A 14365-nucleotide genomic window follows, 5' to 3' on the forward strand; every position below is an offset into this window, starting at 1 on the left:
AAGAATATGACGATTCCAAATTTATATAAAAATTTCGTAATAGTACTTTTCGATCTCAGGCTTCAGAAGCTAGAGAATATGAATGAAATGTGAAACTATTTCCTAACATAAAACTTTTTGCTTGTAGTAGGACTAATAGGCATTAGATATTGGTACTTCGTGAATTATGTTCTGTCGTGTTATAAAAATGACCATTTGTGCCAAAACAGTCTCATTTTTGGTTTGTGTAACAACTCCTGCAATATTAGGCAGGGCTATTTCGTTTTATCTAGCACACAGTGACAAAATACACGTAATCAGATTGAGAAAACACACCAGTCTTGGGTACTATTTGTATTAACAGCTTTTCTAGTATTAGACAATGGCATTTAATTTTTCTTGTAGCAAAGCGTCAACGAACTTTGATGAGGTCATAGATTCTTTTCCAGAAAGGAAAGTACACCATATAAAGCAGTGGCAAGATCAGAGAGAAAAAAAGCTAGGACTTCAGGATTGAAGAAATGTGTACTGTCTTGCTTGTCTCTTGTCTTTACTCGTTTTATGTATCCTATATTTAATTTTATTTCACACAAAATAGCAAGTTATTAGCTAATAGGCAGTAAGGACTGCAATTTTTCTGAAGAGTTCTTGTTCTGCCTGTTACAAATAATCCCATCCAGTGTTAATTGCGAGATTTTCTTAAAGAGGGGCAGGGTATCAAACCGCCCGACTGGGAGCAGGAGGGGCACCACAGGACATTTTAGTTTCCACTGGCCTGAATATGTTTTGCTGCCACCCATTACAAAATATTACATGTTTGAATTCCACAGAGCGAAATACAAGAGAGGTGCGATGGAAGAATGCTGTCTGTGTGAAGAGCCGTGGCACTGCACTTCGGCACACAGACCAAATAACATGTCTTACATTCCCTAGAACATCTATGTTTTATGTATCAGACTCTTCAGAAAGATGTATGCTACAAAATGAAGATATTTTTGAAAAGTTGATTTTTTTAAAATTTTTGGCGTCCTACCTCAAACGCTCTTGGGATGGGTAGCGCTACTATCTAATATTGCCCCGGTTCGGAAATGTCGTAGATCCGGACCTGATGCACAGGCAGTCTGAGTTGTAATGGGGAGGTAGTAGTCTCCATGTGACACGTGTTTACGTTAAATGATTTTGCTGTTTCCTATTCGTTTATTGCTCTCACGTCAAATGAAAACAAAATTGATTTTTGTGGCCGGGAGCTGTCAAGTGAATTACATTCACATATTTACGGAAGGCTAAAATATGTTATTAATTTCAGATTTTATTTTGTTTCCACCTTTCTGACGGTCAAGCGTTAATAAAGAACCAAACATGAGATAATGCGGTACTGGTACTCCAAGAAAATTTACATCTGAATCTGGACATACGAATGTGCACTTTAAGCCAAATTATACATTTTAGTATGGTTCACAAAATTCCCATGCTCTTGAGTATCCTCTAATGTCTTGTTTATTTCATGACATAATGTAAGATCTTTTAATGTTTTACAACGTACGAACGTACGGGCTCCTGCATCGTTGTAGCACCCCAAGCGCGGCAACGGCTGTCATCTGGCGCTACTGCTGAAACGAATCTATTTCTAACAGGTCGTGGGAAAATATTCCGAATGGTTGTTTGGAAAGTGTTACTTTCAAGTAAAGTAAATTTCCTTTTACACAAGATGAACTCTGTGCGCGAATGTCCAATGAATTTTGGAACAGTGCGTTTGACTCTCATTCAAAAATCATATCTTTGAGGATGACCATTTAGAATGTTTTCGAGCCCAGAAGATCAGACATTTATGTCGTTGTTAAAAATTTTACTGGCACATTTGTGTAATGTATCTTAAAGTGTAACACGCGCAAAAAAGATCAACATTATGTGTGAAAGCTTAGCTTCTCTTGCAGCTTATTAATCTTAGGAGACCAGTATTAGACGTGAAAGCTAGTACATCACGTGTCCTATGCTCTGAATATCTGCTGTCATCGGCTGGCGAGATCGCTTGACATGAGCTACGACTGGCTTACAAAAGCGGATCGCAATCTCGATTTCAATCCTTCAGAAAGAAACATGCGGTTTTTGGTGGAATTCGAATTTATACTTTCGTAATACGAAAATACACAGTGTACATGTTTCTGCACATCAGACATCTTTCCAAAACGTTTTTTTTCCCCTGAGTTTGCTTTTGTAAAGTGCCGGAAAATTCTACGCTGGTGTATAAAACCACAACCATTGAAAGGATTGATAAGTTCTATAGTTCCTAGGAAACGTATACTGATACTTAACATGGAAAAAGTGTATTTTTATCCGGGAGAAAGTGTATTTTTAACCGATAAATCCGGGAATTTTTTTCCTCGTCCATGTATACACCCTGAATGAAAAATATCATCCACCACACACCTCCCACAGTGCTATTCCACTGCCTGCCTGACCTGTACAGTATCCTCATACAACCCTCTCTTGATCCCTTGCATCGTGGCTTGCATCGCTGCAGTAGACCTAGATGCGAGACTTGTGCCGTACCTCCTCCCACAACCTACTTCAGAGTGCCCCAGGGAAATGTAATAGGATCGATTTTGTTCTCTACATACATAAATGGTCTGACAGGGTGAGCAGCAATCTGTGGTTGTTTGCTGATGATATTTTCATGTACAGCAAAACATCACCATTATGTGACTGTAGAAGGATACAGGATGACTTGACAGAATTTCTGTTGGGTGCGTTGAATGACTGATTGCTCCACATGTAGAAAACTGAAGTGAAAGCAGATGAGTTGGAAGAACAATCCTGTAATGTTCAAATATAGTTCTGTGGTGTGCTGCTTGCACAGTCACATAAATTAAATGTCGAGGCATAAAAATGTAAACTGATGTGAAATGGTACAGGCACACAAGGACAGTAATGGGCAAGGCATTTATGGTAGACTTCAGTTTATTGGGAGAATTTTAGGACAATGAAGAAGACAATGTATTTGGGATTCCCATCAAGTCAAATTAAAGAAGACCTCGAGCAATTTAGAGGTGTGCTGCTAGATTTGTTACTGGTAGCTTTGATCGAGTTGTGAGTATTGTGGAGATGTTTTATGCACTCAAATTGGAATGCCTGGATGGAAGAAAATTTTCTTTTCATGAAATGATTTTGAGAAAATTTAGAGATCCGGCATTTGGAGCGACTGCAGATGATCCTGCTGTGGCCTGTGTAAGGATGAAGACAAGATAATAGAAATTAGAGCTTGTATGGAGGCATAGTGACAGTTCTTTTTCCGGTGTTCCATTTGTGAGTGGCACAGGGGAGGAAATTACTAGCAGCTATATGAGGGACCCTCTGCCAAGCATCATATGGTAGCTTGTAGTTTATATATGTAGGTGCAATCCAGTCTGGTCACAGGTGTTCCCTGCCCCAGCAAATGCGGAGCTGCCATGTGGTTTACTGACTTAGCTGCAACTAATGTGTAGTAAGCTACAAGTTTACTTGGGCATGACTACTAACTAGCCGTATGTCCTCATGAAGGGCCACTGCTGAGCTGTGATTGGACTAAGTTTTGCTGAGCATGCAGTGCAACATGATGTACTTCTTTTCTGAACTGCACAGGTGGGAAGTCTCCTAGCAGCATATCCTTCATTCCCCTAATCCTGATGGCCTCAACCTTTGCACCTCCATAGTTATTTACCCTTTTCTGTTTCTATCCTGACCCATTCCTGCCCCCACCGGTGTAGTTTTCCGATGCTGCACCTAGTAGTCAATTGTGTGTGTGTGTGTGTGTGTGTGTGTGTGTGTGTGTGTGTCTGTTGTTCTCTTACTGTAGTTCATGACTTATTTTTACATTTCCAGGCCTTCTTTATACTTGGTGGTTCATTAATATCTGAAGGTGCAACTTTACTGGTAGCTGTGCAGTCCCTCAGAAGAGGAGCCAAGAAAAATAATTTGCAGTTTTGGGAGTATGGTAAGCTTTTACCCATTTTATTACATCTGTTTTTTTCATGTGAAGTTTGCAGATACGATCTAATAAAAAATACTGAATTCTTATGTAAATGTATAGGCACCCATTTTCAACCAGAAAACCAGAAGCAAAAAATGGCTTAAGAGAATATTTGTCTGTATCAACATTAATCCTTTGCAGTGGCTAGGTCGGAGCGTCCTGCCCGCTCAACCGGTTATCAGGATGTGAGCATATTGTAGCCTGGTCTGTGGGCAGTTGACACAGCCCAGAGGAGGTTGCAAGCTGTGGCCACTGGAATATAGTGCCATGTTCCAGCTTGCATAGAACCACTATTCAGTAATGCTCCCTATAAACTCAATATCACACTGTATGATCACAGTGGCTGTAGTTTCTAGTAACCACGAAAGAGAGCTTCAAACCTAATCCACTATCCTGCATTGAGGAAGTGTTTTAGACAAATTATAAGAAAATCTTGTATTTGTGATAGGAAAACTCTGTGACTTGAGATTTGCACTACCAATACATTCACCTATAATGTTTTAAAATTTTGTTAACATTGGACAAAAGTGTTTGATATATAGTTTTAATGTGAGCATTTCTTAGTGAAGGCACCCAAAATTTGCTCTATCTTCTGTTCCACATGACAGTGTGTGTTGCTGAGAAACTACACATCTTTTGCTATATTGTTCACCCTTTGCAACATCTGATATGGCAGTACTGCAGGATATTTTATGTGCTTCCATATTATATGTGTTTGTATAGTGTGTACTTACCATATAGAGGAGATGCTGATACGCAGATAGGCACAACAAAAACACACTCACAATTAAAGCTTTTGGCCAGTCTCGGGCGACTGAAACCACACCGTGAGCAGCAGCACCAGGGGCGGATGACTGGGTGAGGGTAAGGAAGAAGCTGGGGTGGGGAGGGGGAGGGATAGTACGTTGGGGGTGGCAGAGAGTGAAGTGCTGCGGGTCAGATGGAGGGCAGGAGAGAACTTGGGGGGGGGGGGGGGGGAGAAGTAGGGGAAAAGAAGAGAAATAAAAAGACTGAGTGTGGTGGTGGAGTCACAGCTGTGTAGTGCTGGAATGGGAACGGGGAAGGGGCTGGGTGGGTGATAACAGTGACTAACAAAGGATAAGACCAGGAGGGTTAAGGGAGCGTAGGATGCATTGCAGGGAAAGTCCCCACATGCGCAATTCAGATCCATATGGCACAGGTTGTGAAGCAGTCATTGAAATGAAGGATGTAGTGATTGGCAGCATATTCAGCAACAGTGTGGTCCACTTGTTTCTTGGCCACAGTTTGTTGATAGCCATTCATGCGGACAGACAGCTTGTTGGTTGTCATGCCTACATAGAATGCAGCACAGTGGTTGCAACTTAGTTTGTTGACCAGATGACTGGTTTCACAGGTAGCCCTGCCTTTGATGGAATAGGTGATGTTAGTGATCGTACTGGAGTAGATGGTGGTTGGAGGATGAACAGGTCTTGCGTCTAGATCTATTACAGGGGTATGAGCCACAAGATACGGGATTGGGAGTGAGGGTTGTGTAAGGATGAACGAGTATATTTTGTAGGTTCGGTGGACAGTGGAATACCACTGTGGGAGGGGTCGGAAGGATAGTGGGCAGGATGTTTCTCATTTCGGGGCATGACAAGAAATAATCGAAACTCTGGCAGAAAATGTAATTCAGTTGCTCCAGTACTGGGTGGTACCGAGTTACAAGGGGAATGCTCCTCTGTGGCCAGAGCACAGACTTTGGGAGGTGGTGGAGGGTGGAAAGATAAGGCATGGGCGATCTTTTTTTGTACGAGGGCATTGTGAAAAGTGCGATACAATGGCTCGCAGTCCTTAAATAGAACATTTATTTAGAAATCTTCAGTTACATCTTATTAACTGGATTATTTTTTATTTTTTGACATAATCAGCTCCGTTATCCAAACATTTGTTAAGTCGGTGCACGAGCTTTTGTATCCCACAGCCATAGAAGGTTGCCGCCTGTTGTCGGAACCACATTTCAACTTTATCTTTGAGCTCTTCATTGTCGTGGTATGATTTTCCACCAATATGTGACTTCAGGTAATGGAAGACATGGAAGTTGGTGGGTGCTAGGTCCGGGCGGTATGGCGGATGGTCCAATAAGTCCCATTTGAATTGTTTCAGTAGTGCTTTGGTTACGAGCACTGTGTGAGGCCGAGCGTTGTCATGAAGCAAGCGGACTCCACTTGTCAGCATTCCTCTGCGTTTGTTTTGAATGCCCTTCGAAGACGTTTCAAAGTCTGGCAATATGCAGCAGCATTAATTGTCGTTCCAGGAGGCATTAATTCCAACAGATGAATGCCTTGTCTGTCCCAAAAAACAGAAGCCATGATTTTCTTTGCTGAAATTGACATTTTGCATTTCTTGGCTTTTGGTGAATTCGAATGGCGCCATTGCATTGATTATTGCTTGGATTCAGGTGTATGGTGATAAATACACGTCTTGTCACCTGTCACAATGTGATCAAGGAACTCATAACCTGGTTCAGCATAGCATATGAGGAAGTTGAGTGCAAAGCCCATCCTTTTCTTTTTGTGTTCTTCCGGTAACAGTTTTGGAACCCAGCGCACACACAATTTCCTGTACCCTAACTTGACAGTCACATCATCATAAAGAGTTGTCATTGACACGTCCGGTATGATCTGAAGCAATTCTTTCAATGTGAGATGTCTATTTGCACGAATTGCTTCCTCCGTTCTCCGAAGAAGGGCATCGGAGATTACAGATGGCCGACCTGTTCTTTGTTCGTCATGAACATCAGTCCTACCTTCAGTGAAATGACGACACCAATTCGTTACATTCTGTCGATTCATAATGTTCCTATAAACAGAAACAGTTTCTTTGTGAATATCCGCTGGTCGCTGACCTTTTGCATGAAGAAAACGTATGACGGAGCACACTTCGGATTTGGCGGGATTCTGAATCAGGACAGCTATTTTAAACACGACCTACTCCAACCAGAAGCAACGTTCAATTGCCGAATGACCGCGAGGAGAAAGCTAATGGTTCAGGGTTAACGCCAGTGTTGCCAACTTGCTCGCCAAAACTCTTCTGTTCCTTTGGCATAAGGTGTATCTTTACTTTCCGAAATACCCTCGTACAAGGTTGGGAGGATAATTACGGTCAGTGAAGGCTTCAGTGAGACTCTCAGTATATTTCGAGAGGGACTGCTCGTCACTGCAGATGCGATGACCACGGGCCATTCTTGGAATGGAATGTGTGGCAGATGTCGAAATGTAGGTATTCCTGGTGGTTAGTAGGTTTGATAAGGATGGAGGTACTGATGTAGCCATCTTTGAGGTGGAGGTCAGCATCTAGGAAGGTGGCTTGTTGGGTTGAGTAGGACAAGATGAAGCAAATGGGGAAGAAATATTTGAGGTTCTGGAGGAATGTGGATAGGGTGTCACCTTCGATCCAGATAGCAAAGATGTTATCATTGAATCTGAACCAGGTGAGGGGTTTAGGACACTGGGTTTTTAGGAATAATTCCTCTAGATGGCCCATGAATAGGTTGGCACAGGATGGTGCCATGCGGGTGCCCATTCCCGTGCCCCGGATTTGTTTGTAGGTAATACCGTCAAAGGAGAACTAATTGTGGATGAGGATATGGTTGGTCATGGCGACTAGGAAGGAGGATGTTGGTTTGGCATCCATTGGGCATTGGGAAAGGTAGTGTCGAATAGCGGTAAGGCCAGGGGCATTACGAGTGTTAGTGTACAGGGTGATGGCCTCAATAGTGACGAGCAGGGCACAGTGTGGTAAGGGGACAGGAACTGTGGAGAGTCGGTAGAGGAAATGGTTGGTATCTTTTGTATAGGAGGGTAGGTTCCGGGTAATAGGTTGGAGGTGTTGGTCTACGAAAACAGAGATACTCTCAGTGGGGACGTAGTAACCGGCCACAATGGGGCGTCCTGGGTGATGAGGTTTATGAACTTTAAGAAGTATGTAGAAGGTAGGAGTGTGGGGAGTGGTAGGAGTGAGTAGAGACATCGACTCTGGGGAGAGGGTGTGGGATGGGCCTAAGGATTTGAGTAGTGACTGGAGATCCTGCTGGATTACTGCAATGGGGTCACCCCCATCCCAGACTCCTCCTTACCACCACTGAATCACTACTCCCATCATGCGCTGGTGCTGCTGCTCGCAGTGTGGTATCAGTTGCCTGAGACTGCAGTCGCGTGCACGCGCGCGCGTGTGTGTGTGTGTGTGTGTGTGTGTGTGTGTGTGTGTGTGTGTGTGTGTGTGTCTATTGTTGACGAAAGCCTTAATGGCCAAAAGCTTTAATTGTGAGTCTTTTTGTTGTGTCTCTCTGTGACTCAGTATCTCCGCTATATGGTGAGTAGCAACTTTACTTCTCATAATTGTTACATTCCATCCTGGATTTTCCATTGTTTGATATAGTGTGTACTTTGAAGATTAGGAAACATTTCATTTGTATAGTCTTGCAGCCCATTTCTTGTTCTGGGCAACAGGAAGTGTTCCTTAGAAACTGCACAGTGATGGTGGTGATGAAACTTTTGGTCTGAAATACTCTTGATGAGCCAAAATATTATGACTACTGACCACAGTGAGATTGAATGCTGCCTGGTGGTGATGCAGGTATGTGACACAGTAAGGAAAATAGTGGGAATACTTTTAGTGGCAATAGAGGCCACAAGTGGGTAAATACGTGATTTCGATTAAGATCAATTCCTATCGTCCTTCATGTGAGAAAGAGTGCGAGAAATGGTGAAGCTGTCCTTTTGCTACATGGAAAGTTATCAAATGATGGTGAAACTACCTGTAGATGGCAAGGTGCCATATAACCGCACTTCGTCACAGAATGTCCTCTGTAAAGTAAGATAGGCCATGATATGTGGCAGATCTGATGACAGAGTACAGGGGTGGGGCAGGCACAAGTATTTCAGAGAACATTTGGCGGCGGACATTGTTGAATGTGGGCTTCGCGGACAATGGCCCCTAAATTCTCCCGTGTCAGCTGCATGACATCATCAATTACGATTACATTTGGGACTCCTTTGTGCTTGATGTCTTCTTGCTCGTGGTGGCGTCTACTGGCAGGATAACTGCATGTCTCATGAGACCTGAATTGTATTCTTATGGTTTGAGGAGCACGATAGTGAACACACTTTCATGTCACACCACCAGATTTGCTGAATCTGGATTCAACCTCTTGCAGCGCATCTAGGACACCATTGGTTGCCAGTTACACACTCACCAATGACCAGCCTGTGACTTACCTCTCAAAACAGGCTGTGGAGTGTTAGAATACATACCACCCAGGATTGCTTTTATATAATGTATAAATGGAGAAAACGTAAAAACGGAGAAAATGAAGCTGTGGATACGACTAAAGGTCTCTAAAAAATGATATTGGTAGGAAGTGCAACAATGTGCTTAAGCAAGAATGGGTTGAGGACAAATACAAAGCTGTATCAGCATCCATGAGTAGAGAGAAGAAGAGATGCAGCCTGTAGGAAAATTAAAAATAAATCTTTGGAGAAAAGAGAAGCAGCTGTACGAATAGCAGGCGTTCAGGGGTGACAACCTGGTACTAAGTGATGGTGGGAAAGCTAGAAAGTGGAAGGAATATACAGAATGGCTGTACAATGGAAATGAACTTGTAGATATTGTTAGAAGAATTTGACAGAGCAGTGAAGGATCTGGAGTAGCTGATATTGCCTCAGAATTATTGAGACCCTTTGGAAAGCTGACTTTGACGAATCTGTTCCACCTAGTGTACTAGCTACAAGAGGCTGGCAAACTACCATCAGACTTTGAGAATGTTGTAATGATTCCAATCCAAGGAGGCAGGTGTGAAAATTACTGAAGTATAGTTTAATAAATCGTGATCGAAAAATACTGCCATTAATTAGTTACAGTAGGCTGGAGAAACTGGTGGAAGCTAACCTACCTTGGGGGAGATCAGTTTGGGTTCCAGAGAGCTGTAAGGACACATGTGGCAATACTGATCCTATGGCTTATCTTCAAACATAGATTATTGCATTTGTAGATTTAGAGCGTGCTTTTCATAAAGTTGAGTGGCATAAACTCTTTAAAATTTTGAAGGTTGCTGAGATAAAACAAGGAACAAAAGGTTATGTATACCTTGCACGGAAGGCAGACAGATGTTATAAGAATTGAAGGACATGAAAGAAAAACAGTAGTTGAGATGAGAGTGAGACTGAGATGTTGTGTTGGCCTTAGGTTATTAAATCTGTACGTTGAGTAAGCAGTAAAAGAAACAGAAATTGAATTAAAGTTCAATCCTATGAGAGATGGCAAAGAACTTAGAAGAGCAGTTGAACAGAATGCATAGTGTCTTGAAAAGATGTCAACTGATGATGGTCAAACTAAAGAGGATACAAAATGCAGACTGGCAATAGCATCAATAACTTATCTGTGGAAGAACAATTTAACATCAAATGTAAAGGATTAGGGAGTCTCTTGTGGAGACATTTGTCTGGAATGTAGCCTTATGCCGGAATGAAATGGGAATAATAAAACAGCTGAGACTTGATGAGAGTATAAGTTTTGAAAACAGAAGAATGTTTAATATTAAATGGGTAAATACAATGGCCATTGAGAAGCTACTGAATTGAATTTGGGAGGGGGAGGGGGGGGGGGGGGGAGGAGATTTATGGCACAACATGACCAAAAGAAGGGATCTGTTGATGGTAACCATTCTGAGGTGTCAAGGAATTGTCAATTTTTGGTGATTGGGGAGGGGGGGAGGGGGGAGATAAACACTCGTGTAGATAGACAAAGGCTTGAATACAGTTATCAGTTTTCAATGGATATAGATTGCAACAGTTAATGGATAGTTAAAAAAGCTTGCACAGGGTATACTTTAGAGATGTAGATGCTTGTGATTTCTACCACTGGTATTGGTTTAGTGAGATTAGATTGAAACCCCCGATTTCTTGTATTGTTGCATAATTCTAGCTTTTAAAGTAAAGGTGGGTGCATAATAGTATCAAAAGCCTTATACTCATCAGTGCAGACTCCAGAGGAAAATTACTTTTGATTAAACCATGTGAGGGTTTCGTAATTGAAACTGGAAAGTTCATCTGTAATAGGTCTCTGTTCTTACGAAACCCAAACTGGTGTTAGTGAATGATTCCATCTTATTGGGAAATACTGTTATTTGACTGCATATGACTTCTTCAGTTATGTTACAGTGGTAAATCCAGGATGTAATAGCAATAATATGCTAGATATATTCTGCAGTAGAGCAAGTACTACCCAAGGGGGAGCCATCCCCCCCCCCCCCCCAAAGCCTCCGTGCTCAGAGGTGACAGTGGCCACGTGTGTGTGTGTGTGTGTGTGTGTGTGTGTGTGTGTGTGTGTGTGTGTGTGTGTGCTGATGAAGGACTATGTCCGATATCTGCATGTATCTACATTCCTGCAACTCGGCACCTTGTCTTTGTGGCAAGTAGCACTCTTACCTTTTCATATTCTCAATAATATAGTGGGCAGAATGGAAAAAGAGCAATGATTGTTTACCTTATGACTGTCTCCTTTATTAATGACTGAAATTACAGTTGAAATCGTTAACACTTCTGGAAAACACTGTCTTCTTATTGAAGTGTTTAACATGTTACTTGAGGTGTCACAATTCCCACAGAAATATTTGTCTATAAATAATATTGAACATGACAGTTCCAATTGAGTAAGGTAGTTTTTTGTCTCTTATAATTTGTAATGTTGGGTTCAGTTACATTAGGGTCAGAAAAACTGACCTAGGACTAAAGGGTTGTGTCTGCCAGCACAGTGATTCCTGACAATAGAATATCGATAGCCTTCGAAAAAAATGCTGGTTAATTAATTCAACTGGAAGTATTCAGATAGTACCATTCTTAGACCACAGATCACAGATGACGTAGACCTTGCAGTGACCTCATTATATTTAAACCGACATCTTGCTCAGCTGACAAGTGGTGACTTCTGAAATACTGTTCACTTTATTTTTATCTTAAAATGTATTGTTTTTAGGAACGGTATCCAGATTACAGTTGTAAAGTTTTGTACATCATTCAGTTGCATCGAAAGGTGTGTGAAAGGAAATAATATGAGATGTGATCAAAAAGTAATGGGTCTTTTTTATTAATGTTATAGTCCTTATTTATTCACCAACTACAGCTTTGTCCCCATGTCCCCTTCAAAGTAACCCCCTCAGATATAATACACTTGGGCCAGTGCTTTTTCAGGTCTTGGAAGCACTTCTGGAACCATTTCTTGTTATGGTGTTCTACAGTGATCTGTTTTTATCTCATCAGTGGGGGCAAAATCCTTTCACGGTTCTCTTCATCCTCGGTAATAGGAAGAAGTTGCAGGGGGTCATGTCTGGCAGAAATGGTTACTGAGGTAACATAAAAATTTTGTTTTTTTTGCTAGAAAGTTGGGGATAAGCATTGAGCTGGTTAGCAGGAGCATTACCGTGATGCAATTTCCGATAGTGGTTTTGCTCCAGTTTTTGACATTTTCTTCAGATTGCTTCAAACAAATGGCTCAAAACTTCCAGGTGGTATTTCTTATTGACTGCACGACCATAAGACAAGAACTGACGATGCACTGTCGCATCGTAACTGAAGAACCTTCACACGTGATGGAATTTGTGGAATTTTTTTCATCTTGCCTCTTCAGGCAGTTTTCATTGGGACGATTGGGCCTCAGTTTCGAAGTCAACCTGTATATCTGTGTTTTGTCACCATTTATAATTTTCTTTAGAAGTTCTGGATCATTGTAGAATTTGACATATACTGGCAGTAAGCTTGACGGACCCGCAACCCTGCAGACGGTGAAGCATCGTGTACATGCATAACTCCAAGATGTCGCTTCTGAGGACACCAGCTGTTGGTGAGTGCCGTAGTGCAAATGATAGATGGTGGGGCAGCACAACCAGAGGTCCTTCTCACTTAGGATCTGCCTGCCTCTGTTGAGTCACATGGGCAGACGTAGATCCAGACGTATACCAATACATGCTGGCTATTTACAACAGTGCCTCTCCATTCATTGGCATGTCTCCAATAATGCTCTGGGCCAGTTAATGTGTTGTGGGTAATACTAGATCTCCAATTAGAGCCTGGTTGAAGCCGCCACATCAAGACTTCAGACCTGTCCAATATCACCTGTGAGAAGTATCTTTGGCCAGCTGCTGCTGAGTGCACTCTCCTTCCTTCGTGGGAAACTTCATTGAAGTAGTCTTTACCTCCCTTCGTCTTAATTAAGTTGGTGTTTTCTAGGCAGATACCTTATCAGTTTCTATGAGTTTTGCATGAAGTCTGTAAGAAATAGTTTTTTGTTTAGCTAATATCCTATTGTGTGGTAATGACCCATTCTCTTGTTTATTTGGAATGTGTTCTTCCTCAGGCATCTCACTACAAGAGATATAGCAGCTTGGTGATGAGATTGTCTGTGGACCCTTCTGTTTTTTACTCCTTCCAGGTCCACAGATGGACCAGATCTTCTCGCTTCCCTTTGGCCAAACACCAGGTTCCTGACCCACTTGATACGACACGGATGATGTTCCTCTTCCTGTGGTACATGGAGCACATTATACAGGGGCTGGTAAATATGTAGGTGGACATTACTGTGACATCCGTGACGGACCGCAACTCTGGTCTCGAATGGACTCTGTGGGTGAAGGACTCTGCGGGGCTCCTCTGCTGTGTCCCACGTGTGACAGGAAAGAAGGATCCTCGTCCAAATTTTCTGGTCTGCCTCGAGCATGCCTTGAGCTACGCCTATTGTCGGACATTCCTCGTTTCCTACATTGACCAGGTATCTACTGCCTTCCTCAGCAATTAAATCCCAGACTTGAGCTGGAATCCCTGCCATATGAGAAATTGAAATAGCCTGTTGCCCTCGGCAGCTGGCCCCTTGCATTCACTGTTTTATCATGCATCCTAGGCACCAATGTCAGTTTCACCCTGCCAAATGTGCAGCATGTGGCAAAATAGGTCACAAAGCAGAGGTCTGTTGAGCCTTCTCCGAAATGCATGTGGATTACATTCGGGTAGAGCAACCTGACCTGGTAAACCCAGAGGTCCTCTGTGTCCGTGTGCTACTCTCTGCCCAGAATGTTCAGGATCAACAACTGTCCCTGCAGGTGTTAGTCAGTGGTCACCCAGTCAACTTCCATGTGGACACTGGTTCTACATCATCAATCATAGTGTGGAATACCTACCAGCAGTTGGACTCTTCTCCTCACCAAATGTTCAGTAAGCACCTTCGCAGTTACAGCAAAGACATAGTGGTGGTCTGTGGACAGTTCACAGCCCTCATCCAACATCGTGCCACAGCATGCAGAATCAGGTCACAAAGGGCAGGATCAGGGTGTATGCACTCTGGGACAACCAGGAAAAACCCAGGAATTTT

The 14365-nt window shown here is 42.5% G+C and overlaps 1 protein-coding gene across 4 annotated transcripts in view; it reads left to right on the forward strand.

Moving 5' to 3' along the window:
- The window catches only part of LOC126473600 (zinc transporter 9), a 214667-nt gene that overhangs the window by 112271 nt on the left and 88031 nt on the right, over positions 1-14365 (forward strand). For all 4 annotated transcript variants that reach the window (XM_050100755.1, XM_050100756.1, XM_050100757.1 and 1 more), the window contains one exon: positions 3838-3949. In XM_050100755.1, coding sequence (XP_049956712.1) covers positions 3838-3949 — 112 coding nt within the window. The remainder of the gene's footprint in view (positions 1-3837; positions 3950-14365) is intronic.

Source organism: Schistocerca serialis, chromosome 4, assembly GCF_023864345.2.
Source record: "Schistocerca serialis cubense isolate TAMUIC-IGC-003099 chromosome 4, iqSchSeri2.2, whole genome shotgun sequence".
Lineage (NCBI taxonomy): Eukaryota > Metazoa > Arthropoda > Insecta > Orthoptera > Acrididae > Schistocerca > Schistocerca serialis.